Raw genomic sequence first — 15,261 nt, 5'->3', positions numbered from 1 at the left:
GCCATACTAGTCACTTCATAACCTGCAAAACAGTACATATACAATATATACCATTCACCCATTCATTATCATGAATGGCCCACGTAGCTGGTTAGTAAAACACATTATGCATCACGTAAACATTTGCAGCAATTAATCAAGGGCACCAATAATCTACCAATTATTCAGTCCTTATTAATTCTAATCAAGTTGTTTTAACCTTAAGGATTTGTAGACCTAATCAAGAGTTTATGACTAAAAAGCGCTCCCACTTAAACCAATAAATTCATATGCTTTACCAATTTTAAACATAAAAATGTATTTCTAGTCTAACCGGAAACATACAAATTTAATTAAAATTTAAAGCTCATATCAATTTATAATTGAATCCAAAAATTTAATTTAATTTCAGTCGTATTTAAATTAATTCATGATTTTAATTTTAGTAAAATAATTAGAATAAATAACATTTATTATAATTATAATATTCAAAATTAAAATCCAAGAAAATTATTCAAATTATTAATTTTAAAATTAATTAAAATTACGTGAACTGAAATTTTCAAATTAAACATTCAAAACGATCTAATCGTAACGCAAACACCCTACGCGTTGCACGCCCATGGACCGTACGCACACAGCCATTGCTGGCCATGTGCGCGCAGCCCATGCGCTCGTCGCATAGCTGCTGCTTCCCTATCGCAAGCCTCCGCACGCATTGGTGCTCGCTGCGCGCGCCAGCGCTCATCGCACGCGAGCTATCGCTCGCAGTGCGCGCGCGCGACATCGCTCGCTGGGCGCGCGAGCCATCGCTCGCTGGGCGCGCGACATCGCTCGCTGGGCGCGCGACATCGCTCGCTGGGGCGCGACATCGCTCGCTGGGCGCGCGACATCGCGCGCTGTGCGCGCGAGTAATGCTGGGCGCAGCGCTCGTGGCACGCGAGCTTGCGCTCGCTGCGCGCGAGGCTGCGCGCTCTTGTGCGAGGCAGCGCGCGTTGTGGCGCAGCTCGCTTGCTGCCCACACGCGACTGCCTTGGCTCGCCCTTCGCCCATGCCCATTCGTTCATTGCTCGTGGCACACGACACAAGGCAGGGCTGCTGCCTTGTGCTCGTGCACTACGCCCTTGCTCATTGCATTCGTGCCGCACGGGCGACGAGCTCCCTTGCTCGTCGTCGCATGCCCGCATTATACAACACCCCTTAAGGGTAACACGAAGCGTCCATTGCTTCGTGCGTGCAAGTTATATGAACGAATCGCATAAAATTTAAAATTTATATTTAAAATTAATGACAAATTAATAAATAATATTAATTTCATAATTTTAGGGCGAAAAATCGAAAATTTATTATCCAATTGATTTCCGATTGTTATGGATTCAAGTCTAGGTCATAAAAATTTAAAATTTATCGTAAATTTACAATTTTTATGGTGGTTTTTAATCATAGGTTTCTAATTAAATTACAATTAATTACGAAAATCAAATTAATTCTAAATTATTCTAATTTTCAACAAATTAATCATAATTACAAATTAGATTGCATAATTAACAAGACTAGGCATTCAAACTTGTTAAACATATGCAGTAGGTCAATCAAAAATTCAAGATTTATCAACAAGAATCGCAAATATTTAATTTAACATCTTAAATTTACGAAATTTTGCATTCGAAAAACTAAAACCTTCGAAAAGTCATAGTTAGGCTTCGAATTTGATAATTCTGGGTTCGGCAGAAAAATACTATTTTTTGTCAAAATTTTAGAATGCCTTTTACATGCGGAATTGACACAAAAATCACTCGATTTGGATGAGTAACGAAGAAACTGCCGAAAAACTGCGTACGTATAATTAAATAAACGCAATTTGCAATTAATTAACAATTACGAAAATTAATCACCCCTTTTAATTCTTGCAAATTTGTAATATTTAACCATGTTCATGCAATTTAGATTATGAAAATAATAAGGGGCTCGTGATACCACTGTTAGGTTATGATTCATATGACAGTTCATAAATCATGCGGAAAAACCATAAAGCCAGGAAACATATTATTTACACATAATCATTTAGCATAGTTTAGATGCATACTCTTTGTTGCGTGCCTTCCCTAGCTGCGCCCGAACCGAACAAGAACAAGTCTTTAGGACTCCAAGTGTCGTCCCTCCGTAGATAGTCCACAGCACGTCCGGATCCGCCTTAAGATTGACCAACTAGAATCGCCCTTAAGGTTCTAATATTTTCGGTTAGGTAGGCAAGAATATTGGCTGATTTTTCTGCTTAAAAATCTTAGTTTTGAATACTTAAAACTTGTGTATAAATAATGACCCCTAGGCCTTTATTTATAGAGTTATGGAAAAGGAATCGTAATCCTAGTAGGATACGAATTAATTGAAATTAGAATCCTACATGAATTCTATTTAATTAATTTATCCAATTAGGAATAGGAATTTAATCATACACTAACTCTTGTAGATTTAGGAATCACGCATGAGCACAAACTCACACACACACGGCAGCCACAAGGGCTGCCCATGCGCGTGCGAGCAGCAGCCCACGCAGCGCGGCCCACGCATCCGTGGCCTTGGCGCGCGCTGGGCCTGCCTTGCGGTAGGCCTGGGCGCTGCCTTGGCTGGGCTTGTGGCGCGCGTGCTTGCTGGGCGATGGCCCGGCTTCGTGCTGGGCCTTCGTCCGGCAGGCCTCGTCCGATGCTAATTCGTACGATACGCTTCCGATTAAATTTCCAGTTCCGGAATTTATTTCCGATACGAACAATATTTAATATTTCCGATTCCGGAATTAATTTCCGTTTCGAACAAATATTTAATATTTCCGTTTCCGGAATTATTTTCCGATTCCGGTAATATTTCCGATTCTGACAATATTTCCGTTTCCGGCAATATTTCCGATTCTGGTAATATTTCCATTTCCAATAATATTTTCCGATACGTACCATGTTTCCGTTTCCGGCAACATCTACGACTTGGATAATGTTCATATTTCCGATACGATCCATATTTCCGTTTCCGGCAATATCATCGTTTCCGGAGTATTCATTTCTTGCCTGTGACGATCTTAGCTCCCACTGAAACCAAGATCCGTCGGTTCCGAATATTCATAGATGGAGTATTTAATGCCATTAAATACTTGATCCGTTTACGTACTATTTGTGTGACCCTACGGGTTCAGTCAAGAGTAAGCTGTGGATTAATATCATTAATTCCACTTGAACTGAAGCGGCCTCTAGCTAGGCATTCAGCTCACTTGATCTCACTGAATTATTAACTTGTTAATTAATACTGAACCGCATTTATTAGACTTAACATAGAATGCATACTTGGACCAAGGGCATCATTTCCTTCAAATTTTCCTTCTAAGGATACCATGTTGTAACTGATAGCCATCCACCAACTGATGTTGTTCCAAAGACTCAACAATAACTTTTAACTTGTCATCTAGCTGGTTACTTGCTGTAATCAATGTAGCTAAGTTAGAATCAAGTACAGAAACTGCCATGCAAAGAACTTCTGATCCTTGTACCCTAGAGAGTGCATCAGCTGCCAAATTTTCCCTCCCACTCTTGTACTGGATCTCATAATCAAAACCCATCAACTTTGACAACCAGAATTGCTGAAATGGTGTTGAAATTTTTTGCTGTAGTAGCCATTTTAAGCTTTTTCTGGTCTGTTTTGATAAGAAAATGACTCCCCATTAAATACTGCTCCCATTTCTGAACAGCAAACACAATAGCTAACAGTTCCTTTTCATAAACTGAAAGTTTCTGCCATTTGGGACCCAAAGCTCTACTGATAAATGCTAGTGGATGTCCTTCTTGCATTAAGACAGCACTAATACCAGTTCTGGAAGCATCTGTCTCCACAATAAATTGTTTATCAAAATCTGGAACAGCTAATACAGGAGCTGTAATTAATGCCACCTTCAGTGCCTCAAAAGCACTCTGAGCTTGTTCATTCCTCAAAAAACTGTTCTTCTTAAGCTGTTCAGTTAGAGGTTTACTGATGAGAGCAAAGCTTTTTATAAATTTTCTATAATAACCAGTCAGACCTAGAAATCCCCTAAGTTCTTTGACTGTAGATGGCACTGGCCAGCTACTAACTGCAGAGATCTTCTGTGGGTCTGTTTCCACTCCATGTTCAGATATAAAGTGGCCCAAATACTCCACTTTTCTGGTAGCAAAAGTGCATTTTCTTGCCTTAGCATACATCTGGTTATCCTTCATCAGATCAAAAACCATGGTAAGGTGCACCCAATGATCCTCTAGAGTTCTACTATACACCAGAATATCATCAAAGAACACTAAAACACACATTCTAAGGAGGGGTTTAAAAACTTGGTTCATCCAATTCTGAAAAGAAGCAGGAGCATTGGTTAACCCAAAGGGCATAACCAGAAATTCATAGTGTCCAGTGTGAGTTTTAAAGGCTATTTTGTATACATCATTATCATTGACTCTCATCTAATGATATCCAGCTCTAAGATCAAGCTTACTGAACACCACAGCACCTGACAACTCATCTATCAGTTCATCAATCACAGGAATAGGGAATTTATTTTTAATTGTTTTGCTATTCAATTCTTTGTATTCTACACACACCTCCATGTGCCATCTTTCTTTCCTACCAACACTACTGGTGATGCAAAAGGACTAGCACTTGGTTGAATAATTCCCCTATCCAACATTTCTTCTACCAATTGTTCTATTACATCTCTTTGCTTAAGAGGGTACCTATATGGTCTGATATTCACAGGGGTGGAACCTGGGTTAAGTGGGATAGAATGATCAAATACCCCCCTTGAAGGAGGCAACACAGTTGGTTCCTCAAAAACCATACTGTAAGTCATTTTGAGTTCTTTCAACTCTTCACACTCATGTTCTGTCTGCTGTACTTCTGTGGCTAGACAAGTTTGGTCTACCACTTGCATTAAGCACAACTGTGCAGCTGTACTGAAGAGTTTAGCTGATGGTTCCCCTTCAACTACTTTCAGTTTTCTGGTTGGAACCCCTTTAAGCATTACTTGTTTACCATCCAAGCTAAACTCCATTCTCAGCTTATTAAAATCCCAACTGATGGGTCCCAATAAGCTAAGCCACTGAATCCCAAGCACCATATCACAACTCCCCAAAGGAATTAGCAACACATCAGTCACAAAACTTATCCCTTGCATTTCCCAAGTGAACCCCTGGCAACTGTGTTGGCAAGCAAGATGGTTTCCATCAGCCACAGTTATTGCTTGAGCTGGTATCTTGTCTAATTTACATCCCAATTTTTTGGCAAAGTCCAGATCCACAAAGTTGTGAGTGCTACCTGAATCAATCAGTATCTGTAGGGGTTTTCCTTTCACCAGACCCCTAACCCTCATAGTACTGAACCCTTGGCTTCCTGCTAATGCACTCACTGATATTTGAGGCTCACTTATCTCCTTTTCAGTCACCTCTTGATCATCAGAATCACTGAGTTCTTCAATCTGATCACCTGGTTCCCTAAATTGACATTTGTGGTTTCTGTCATAAGGGGAATCACAGTAGTAACACAGTCCTTTAGCAATTTTTTCTTGTCTTACATCAGCTGGTATATATTTAAAGTTTCTGGTTCTTTGTTGTGGATATTTTATGAGGGCTAGGCTTGTGTTTGGCTTATTTGTGGGTGTGGGTAATAATGGTGGTTTAGGGTTTGGTAAAAGAGGAACAGATTGCAATGGTTTAGGATTAAACATTTGTGTTTTGTAGGGTTTGTGAGATACAGCTTCTAGATTTTCTTCCTGAAGTCTGGCTAAATCAATAGCTTCAGCAGTAGTGGCTGGTTTGAAGGCTTTTACAAATGGCTTAACAGCAGGTTTCAAACCCCCAATGAAGCTTTCCAGCATGTAAGTATCAGGTAAGACATGATTATTCATCAACATAATAGATCTCAGGTTCTCAAATTCATCTATGTAATCCTCTAGAGCACTAACTTGCTGCAGTTTATTGAAAGTTTCAACTACATTAAAGGCTGAATTGTCCCTAAATCTAGCATATAGATCAGCAACAAAGTCATTCCATTCCACCATCATATGCTTCCTAACAGACAAATAGTTCATAACCCACCCTTCAGCCTTTTCAATCATGTTCAATGATGCTAAATCTACCCTCTGATCCTCAGCAATTTTACACATATCAAAGTATTTGCAACATTTTTTGACCCAAATTCTAGGATTGCTTCCATCAAATTTAGGAAATGACAGCTTAGGGTTCATACCTAGAGTTCTGTGGTTTGCATTTCTCTCATTGTGACTGCCAGAAGATTGTGAGTCATTTGCATCCTTGAATGATTGCATCACCTTCAAAAGTTCTTCAAACTTTTGATCCATCCTCTTGTTTTGATCCTCGAGTTTTTCATTTTGCTCCTCGATTTTTTTCTCCAAATTTCTGAGTTGATCCTCCATAGCTTTCCTTCTAGTTGCAGCTAGAGCCAGAATGAAGATAGGAGATGATGGAGCTACTGCAGAATTTCAGAGAGCAGCAGATTGGCTCTGATACCAATGATGTGGGAGCTATCAAGCTCACCAACAATGGTGATCGAAGTTTCCAGAAAAGAGAAATGAGAAGAAGAAGAATAGAAGTTTGGGGAAGAAGTCAGAAGAGAATTGTAGGAGAGGGAAGGAATCTTTGTATTTGATTAATTGTCCTCCAAATACAATGTATTAGCTGCTTAAATAGCTGGCTGACAGCAACAAACTAATAACATATTCCACTAACAAACAAAAGTTGTTCTAACAACTTTTCCCGCCAAAAACAGAATACAATTTATTTGCTTAAAACTGCTTAAAAAGGAAACTAAAATAGAATCCCATATCAATATATTTTCTAAATATTATTTTTTTTATAATTTTTACTTGCATACGATTTGGTATATTAAGAGTCAAAGTAATGATTAAATGGGTAAAAGTCAACCATGGTGCGATATTTCCGGAACGGAGGAAGTATAAGATTTAATGACTCATAAATTTAACTATTTGTCTTTATACCTTAACTATTTTGTTATTCAATTAGTTATGTTTTTATTACTTTTAGTTATGTTTTACACTAGTTAGTTAAGTACCAAAAAAGTGGTCTAACTGTTAAACGGTCTTACACAAAAGCTTTTGATTGGTGTATCCATATCCTTGTTATTGTTAAGAGACAATTGTGTTAAACTTTCCCCGATTTCAGCCATACACATTATGTTTGGCCTTTTCTTAGCGACACGCTCCCAGATTGGGCAGTATGGTTCGGAGAAGAAAATCAAAAACCAAAAATTGGCGAAGGAATAAATGACTTCCGATCAATAGTACGAAGTATATAACTATATACGGAGTACTACTCAACACCATAACCAAAACATCATCTAAGAGATTCTAGTGTAGTTTTTAGGCTCAGGTGACGCCCCAAATTACTATATTAGTAACATTTATGCTACTTTTACTTAAAAATGTTATTGATTACTACTCAACACCATCACCAAAACATCATCTAAGAGATTCTAGTGTAGTTTTTAGACTCAGGTGACGCCCCAAATTACTATATTAGTAACATTTATGCTACTTTTACTTAAAAATGTTATTGATCATTTCCTTGTTTATTACATTTATAGGGAGATTCGAACCCGAGACTTATTGTACACAGCTCCTCAATTTTAACCACTAGGCCAATACATCATTTATATCATATACCGTATTATAACTCAATGATAAACATTTTATTGTTTAAAGGAAAAATTGACATTAATAATCCCAACTTTCACCCATCTTCTCAAAATAATCCCAACTTTGAATTATTTTAGAATAATCCTAACTTTAGGGGGTAACTTCTCGAAATAATCCGAACTATCTTTTTCTTGCCTACACTAATCCGTTTTAGTTCTGTAATATGTTGAAAAATAATAGTTCGGATTATTTCGAGAAGGTACCCCCTAAAGTCGGGATTATTCTAAAATAATTCATAGTTGGGATTATTTTGAGAAGATGGGTGAAAGTTGGAATTATTAATGTCAATTTTTCCTTTAAAGGTCTACGCCTAAACCGAGCAGGAGTTATTTTTTTTGTTTTTTTTTTTGGGGAGAAGGATCAAATAACAAATGAGAAACCAAAAACAGTGAAGATTCTGTTGGAACTCTAGTCTTTGCTGTTGAAGAAACATCCTTTCTCTCTTGTCCAACGGTCACAGACTCAGTGTTCTACTCATATTTTTACTTCAATTGTGTAACCGATTAACCCTCTCATAAACCCTACTATTTTTGTTCACACCTTCACAAATGGCGGCTTCACTCTCTCTTCAATCTACCTTTTCCTCTATCTCCTCCGATTTTAACTCTCCTGTAAGCCTAATTTTCCCCCCAATCTCCAATTTGTTTACCCTAGTTCAATTTTAAAAGTTTCTATGCTAATCACAGATTAATATCATCCAATTTCAATTTTTTTTAGGGATTTGCATTTGGTGTTTATCCGGTGAGAATCGGATTCAATTCGCCAATTTTCGGGGCGAAAACTCGCACATTTGAGCTCAAGTGTACGGGGGAGAAATTCATGGATGTTAAAACTGGAGCTTTGGTAGACAGTGTTGCAGAGGTTTTCAATGGTTAGTTTGTTTAGTAAGCATTTTTCTCTAATTATTATTTTTCCCCTTTTTTTTCTTCTAATTTGAGCTAATTCGATGCTTAAAGTATTTTCATATCAATTGTTCGTAGTTTTAGTAGGAAAATGACATACCGCCCTGAGGGCTAATTACAAGAAGCTAAAAGTAGAAACCTTAATAAAACTGATTGACGCATGATTTTTTTATGATCGGAATTTGAATTCATTTTGTAGAAATGGAGATTAAGGAGCCAAGTGTTGCGACAATGTTGATGAATTTCGATAGCAGTTTCGATCCTTATGGTTCGATGAGCACACCATTGTACCAGACAGCTACATTTAAGCAGGCGAGCTATGAATTACTGTCTTTTTTTTAGCATAGCTTTTTTACATTATAGCATCGAATACAGACCATCTAACAAGACTACCTACATCCAGTTTACAACCTCTGAAAATTCTACCATTTCTTTCCTTCCATAAAAGATAAATGGACACTACAAAAGATATTCTATAAATCTCCTAATTAATCTTTGAAGTTCGAAACGCCAGCTTTAAATATGTCTCAATAATGTTCCTACATAATACAAGTGCACCCATTTTATCCACAACTTGTCTTTCTTCTGTGCTAGATTCCACATAAGTCTGCAAATAGCAACGTGATTCCACATGGTACTATCAGTGAGATTCCAACCTCCAACACTTTTAGGCCTACATATTGTTTCCCATGCTACCAACACCTTTTTAGAGGTATCAGATTTTCCGGTCCAAAGGGAAGTTCTACAGGCCACTTGTAGAAGCTTAATAACCTTCTTTGTAATAAAAAAAACCGGACAGCAATAAGTTTGTATACTGAACAAGACAACCTTGATTAACTGTATTCCCCTTGCATAAGAAAGGAACCTCGAAGACCAATTATTGATCCTGTGTAGTATCTTCTTTTATGAGAGGTTGGTATTGGATTGGAGGACGCTGAGGTCCTTTGAAGAAAGCGGTACCCCCAGATACTTGAAAGGAAGAGAGCCCAGGGAGAATTGAAATTCTTGCAAGATATTAGATTGAACATCAAAGGGAACACCACCAAAGTAAACTGAGCTTTTGTTTAGATTAGCTTTCAGACCCGAGACACTAGAAAACTTCTCAAAGCAGGCAACATACATCTAACAGAATGAATGTCTCTTCTTGAGCACAAGAGGATCATCAACAAAACAAACAGGAGTGAGGTTAAGCTTCTTACATCTTGGATGGAAGTTGAACCCCTTTTCAGTCTTCAAAAGAGAGAAACACCTATTCAAATATTCCATACATATCACAAAGAAATGTGGCGACATAGAGTCCCTTTGTCTCAAACCCTTTTTTGCCTCAAATGGAGTAGTCAATTCACCATTCACATTGAAAGTGTATGAGATAGTTTTCAAGCAACTCATAATCCAATTAACAAACTTGGGGAAACCCAAGGAAGAGAAGCAAATGATTAATAAAGGGCCACTCTACCGAATCATAGGCTTTCCAAAGATCAATTTTCAACATGCATCTTGGAGAAACATTCTTCCTACCGTACCCTTTAATCAACTCATGGCTTAGAGTAACATTATCGAAGATACCCTCCCTTTAACAAAGGCAGATTGAGCATCGTTGATAATATTAGGAATTACATGTTGCATTCTGTTGGAAATTATCTTAGAGATAATCTTGTAAAGCATAGAACAACATGCAATGGGTCTATATTCTTTCACTCGGGAAGCATTAGGAATTTTAGGAATGAGAGTTACCAAAGCACAACAATTAATCTGTTTTGGAAGTTCGCCGAATATGAAGAAGTACTGAATTGCAGCAGTGACAGAAGAACTAATCACATGCCCCGTTTTCTTGAAGAAAAGAATGTTGAAGCCATCTAATCCAGGGGCTTTCATATCATCCATACTGAAAAGAGCCTCTTTCACTTCTGTATCAGTCACAGGAAGACAAAAGGTGTTGCTTACGAGCTTCTGACAAAACAGGAACAGTTTCCACAATTGATCTATCAACCATAGGTATAGTATCTGCAGCAGAGCCCATTAGTTTCTTGTAGAAGTTAACGACTCCTTCCTTGATCAACTGTTGAGTTTTCAGAACCATTCCACCATCAGTTGTCAGACTTTTGATAGCATTATGACTCAATCTATCTTTAGTAAAAGCATGGAAAAACTTGGTATTAGCATCGCCAAGATTAATCCATGTTACTCTAGATTTTTGTTGCCAAACTCTTTCTTCAATCCCACTCCATTCAATCCCCCGAATTATTTTAGACAACCTTGTTGTCTCCGTTAGTGCTACTTTAATCTGATAATATTTTGTGCTTAATTTTCTCATTTCTAGCCATCAGCAACAGAAAATGGTCCGTATGATTATACAAGGAGTGGGAATCCTACACGTGATGTCCTGGAAAGGTAGTTTTTCATTAGTCCTTTTATTTAAGTTTGCGTTTATATCTTGTTTTCAAATGCAAACCGTAATCTTTGTGAAAATTTTGTTGTCGTTTCCACTAGTATTCACTATTTGTATGTTGCAGACTCCTGGCACAGCTGGATAAGGCTGATCGAGCATTTTGCTTCACTAGTGGAATGGCTGCTCTTGCTGCTGTCACTCGTCTTATTGGAACTGGTATTTGCTTACATTTGCCTCTTTATTTTTATTTTCTTCTCGTCATGCAATAAAATCTTTCTACCCGTATTAGCTGTTGCATATGAACAATTTGTGCTGAGGATTTACTTGCCAGATTGTACTGAACTCTATATTATTTTAATCCTACAGTACAATAAGTTTTGAGAACATGTGTTTCTGCTGTCTTGGTTCGTGACTCTTCCCCTAGTGATAGATCGATTCTTTTAGTGTTCATGTATCCGTATTCTTAATTTCTATATCTTCTGGTCTAGGCCAGGAAATTGTTGCCGGAGATGATATCTATGGCGGATCTGATCGGTTATTATCACAAGTTCTTCCTAAGACGGGAATTGTGGTGAAGTTAGTTATTCTTTACTGTGCTTGTCAAATATAGCGGTGTTTTAATGCTGTGTGAGAAATCTGATGGTCTAATGCTTTGCAGACGAGTTAACACATCTGATTTAGATGAAGTCGCCTCAGCAATTGGACCTTGGACAAAGCTTGTCTGGCTTGAGAGTCCAACCAATCCTCGACAACAGATTTGTGATATTCGTGTAAGTTACCAAACCTTGTTCTTTTGTTGTCCTTTTGTGTAAGATATGCGCATCATATGGGTTTGTATTTGCCTATGTTTTTATGAATTGTGATGAGCATATTACATATTTTCTTGAGGAATATTTGAATGTTTTCCTTCTTCACTCCAATCTAGAAAATTTCAGAGTTAGCTCATGCACACGGGGCTCTTGTTCTGGTGGATAACAGCATCTTGTCTCCCGTTTTATCCCAGCCGCTGGAACTTGGTGCAGGTACTTTTTAATTGATGAAAACTGAATTTCCTGAAAATGTATTTTCAAAAGAATTTTAAAACTAATCCTTGTCCACCTTTTTATATACTTATACTGTTATATATGGTGATGGCAGATATTGTAATGCATTCAGCTACCAAATTTATAGCTGGGCACAGTGATATTATGGCTGGTGTTCTTGCTGTTAAAGGGGAAAGGTAATATAACCATTGAGCTTATACACCATCCTGTTGTCTGAATCCCAAATTTAAGCCTTGAAGATGCTTTTCTTTCTCTTATTGCAATTAAATTTGGGAATCTCTGAGCCACTCAGACACTCAGTGCAACTATACAAATTCTGTAAGATGATTTACTTGACGAGTTGAAGACCAGAGGTGTGAACTTGACATATTTAATCCAATTCTGTTTGAATATGTATGGATGTAGGAGTAAATTGAGCTCCTTAACTCCTTAATATACTTTTGACGCATCTCTTATTTAGGGGTCCGTGCTGGGTTACTCAGTATTTAAAAAAAAAAATTAACGTCAAGGAATGGCACCTATTTAGGGTTTTAACAGAAGTTCGAGTATATACTAATATCACAAAATTATGAGTTCTGAGTGCATGCCCGGAAAAACCATGTAGCTTGACTAGCTTCAGTACACTTTTCTAGTTTTAGGCTTTTTAGCTGCTAGTTACAAAGTATAAGTTATTTAAGCATTATAATGTTTAAGCCAAATGTCATTTTGTTCCCTTGAGCAGTTTGGCAAAAGAAGTGTATTTCCTACAAAATTCTGAAGGCTCCGGATTGGCTCCATTTGACTGTTGGATTTGTTTACGAGGTATCAAGACCATGGCCCTTCGTGTTGAAAAGCAACAGGTGCTTGAAATTATTTTCATTCTTCTACACTGATTACCTTGAAAAAACAGCTTTTATAACTCGTCATTCTTTTCTTAATTGTCAATCCATATTTGCTTAAAGATGTTTACGCAGTTGACAGCATTATGTGCATTGGTAATTTGCTATCATAATGGATACTCTTAGGTTGAGACTTAAGGTGGATCTGCATAAATGATATGTATCTTTCCTTTCTAGAACCACAAATGTTGTGGACGTGACAGCTTTAACCATTACATGACTAGTTTCTAATTAAACGATTTTTAGAGATATTCTATCCTGGCCTTCTTGCTGTGAAACTGAGATGATATGAAATTGATTTCACTATCATTATGGAGCTAGAGTTGTCCTGTTTTGCAGTGTAAATTAGTTTGTTGGAATAATGATCATTAATTGTTAACCATGCTGGATAAAGACAATGGCTTCTTTCCCAATCCTGTGCGAGTCTCTACTCAAATAGGTCATACCAGTGCCGTTTGATGCAAGAAGACCTAAGAAAAACCTCCCACACCTCATTTCAGTGTGATGGAATAGAAAAATATTACGCACATGAAAGATATTTCTTAACCTTCTCATTACTTTGTCTTTGTAATGACTCTGTAGTTGGAGACGACTCATTCACCTATTCTTACGTTTTTTCCTAACTCTTATGGGACCACCAGTACTAAATTATCCTATACATGTTTCAGAAGAACTACTAAATCTACAGCCACCTATGACTCTGTGGTTGCTGAAGATCCATCCATTAACATGTTCTACTTGTGACAATTTTTTCTTCTCTTGCTTGCTTGTTGGTCTCTCACATCATGTATGTGTTTGTTAACTTGTTTGTACTGCGAGAAGGACAATCTGCCTATCTAGGTGTTTGCTTGAGACGATCTTTTCTTGAATGGAAACTGTATACCTTCACTTGTGTTCTTGTGGATCAGTATGCGTATTGGTATGAAGAATTTCCTGTATTATGTTACACTGATATGCTTTCTTTGTACTTTCCACAGGACAATGCACAGAAGATCGCTGATTTTCTTTCTTCCCATCCAAGAGTTACGAAGGTTAACTATGCTGGGCTTCCTGATCATCCTGGACGGTCTTTGCATTATTCCCAGGTGCTTCAAACGTGCTACAATGCATTCTACAGCCTGATATGATACTCTATAACTCATATCTTGCAAGTGCATGCTACCGTTTTATATTTCTGCTTCAAGATAAAAAGATTTGCATACTTGTTGCAGGCCAAAGGTGCAGGATCTGTGCTAAGTTTTCTAACCGGTTCTACGGCTCTTTCAAAACACATTGTGGAGAAAACCAAGTATTTCAGCATTACTGTCAGTTTTGGTAATTTTACTCGTATTTAGCTAAACTAAATTATCTACGAGGGCTTTAACATTTCTTGAATCCCACTGCATAATTTGGCATCTTTGGTTTTTTGGGTGTCCATAAATTAGGACTTATACAGACATATAACTTGAAATAAGTCCTTTTAGCTAATGTATCTTGTCTTTGGCTTTTTTTCATTTCCCAACTGCATTCTGTAGCGAATCCCCCCCCCCCCCCCCCCCCCCCCCCCTCCCCTTTTTTTGATGGAATGGGAATGAAAATGACATGTTTCGTGAAAGAGAAAGCATGAGATGGAAATGCTTAAGCCAACTAATGTTAGTTTCTTAACTTGGAATGCTTTCTCGTTTTCAGGAAGTGTGAAATCACTTATAAGCTTGCCTTGCTTCATGTCGCATGCATCCATACCAGCTGCAGTTCGTGAAGCCAGAGGTTTGACCGAAGATCTTGTCCGCATTTCAGTCGGCATCGAGGATGTGAATGATCTAATTGCTGATCTGGATCATGCCCTGAAAACAGGGCCTGTTTAGCAAATTTATGTTATCTTAATTGTGAATATTCCAATTAATGTACAATATTCTAATTGATGACGAATTAATAAATAATGTATGATTCCAATTAGGAGAATTCTGGGACTTCCATTTCCAAAAAAATACCTCAAATAATGATGGGTATGGGAATGGAAAATCCATTGGGCTATTTCGACCTTAATCTGCTTATATGAGATCATCTCTAATTCGAAGCTCAAATAGGGCTCAAAAGGAGAAAGGTATTCTTCCAATAAAATTAATAGAACAGAGGGTCATTTATTTTATTCTCAGTTTGACAAAAAAAAAATTCCATCATTTGGCATGGATTTGGAAATTGTACATGAAGAAAGGAAATAGGTTGGGGGTTTTCCCAACCTTATGCTTGGACAAACTTGCATGTTCAGCATTGGTTTAATGAGCATGTGCTTATTGGCGACCACTGCTGATGTTCTTATGCTTGTTTGAAGACGAAAATGAAGCAAAGTAGG

At 37.7% G+C, this 15,261-nt stretch overlaps 1 protein-coding gene across 1 annotated transcript; it reads left to right on the top strand.

Moving 5' to 3' along the window:
• Positions 1-8,097: 8,097 nt before the first annotated feature.
• Positions 8,098-15,057, top strand: LOC110793797 (cystathionine beta-lyase, chloroplastic). The gene is made up of 13 exons (XM_021998697.2): positions 8,098-8,328; positions 8,435-8,588; positions 8,819-8,931; positions 10,940-11,010; positions 11,133-11,224; positions 11,497-11,584; positions 11,667-11,778; positions 11,934-12,030; positions 12,146-12,227; positions 12,773-12,890; positions 13,907-14,014; positions 14,141-14,243; positions 14,598-15,057. The coding sequence occupies exons 1-13, from the start codon at positions 8,266-8,268 to the stop codon at positions 14,771-14,773; spliced, it is 1,377 nt and encodes a 458-aa protein (XP_021854389.2). The 5' UTR covers positions 8,098-8,265; the 3' UTR covers positions 14,774-15,057.
• Positions 15,058-15,261: the final 204 nt, after the last annotated feature.

The sequence above is a fragment of the Spinacia oleracea genome, chromosome 1 (assembly GCF_020520425.1).
Source record: "Spinacia oleracea cultivar Varoflay chromosome 1, BTI_SOV_V1, whole genome shotgun sequence".
Lineage (NCBI taxonomy): Eukaryota > Viridiplantae > Streptophyta > Magnoliopsida > Caryophyllales > Amaranthaceae > Spinacia > Spinacia oleracea.
Note: the sequence above shows the minus strand (reverse complement) of the source record. Positions and strands in the feature narration are given on the sequence as shown.

What these genes read in the sequence shown, in the direction of transcription:
- LOC110793797 (XM_021998697.2), top strand. Translation starts at nt 8,266, where the DNA reads ATGGCGGCTTCACTCTCTCTTCAATCTACCTTTTCCTCTATCTCCTCC. An exon ending in CTTGCTGTTAAAGGGGAAAG is followed by an intron (nt 12,228 to 12,772) that starts GTAATATAACCA and finishes TCCCTTGAGCAG; the next exon opens with TTTGGCAAAAGAAGTGTATT. An exon ending in TTCGTGTTGAAAAGCAACAG is followed by an intron (nt 12,891 to 13,906) that starts GTGCTTGAAATT and finishes TACTTTCCACAG; the next exon opens with GACAATGCACAGAAGATCGC.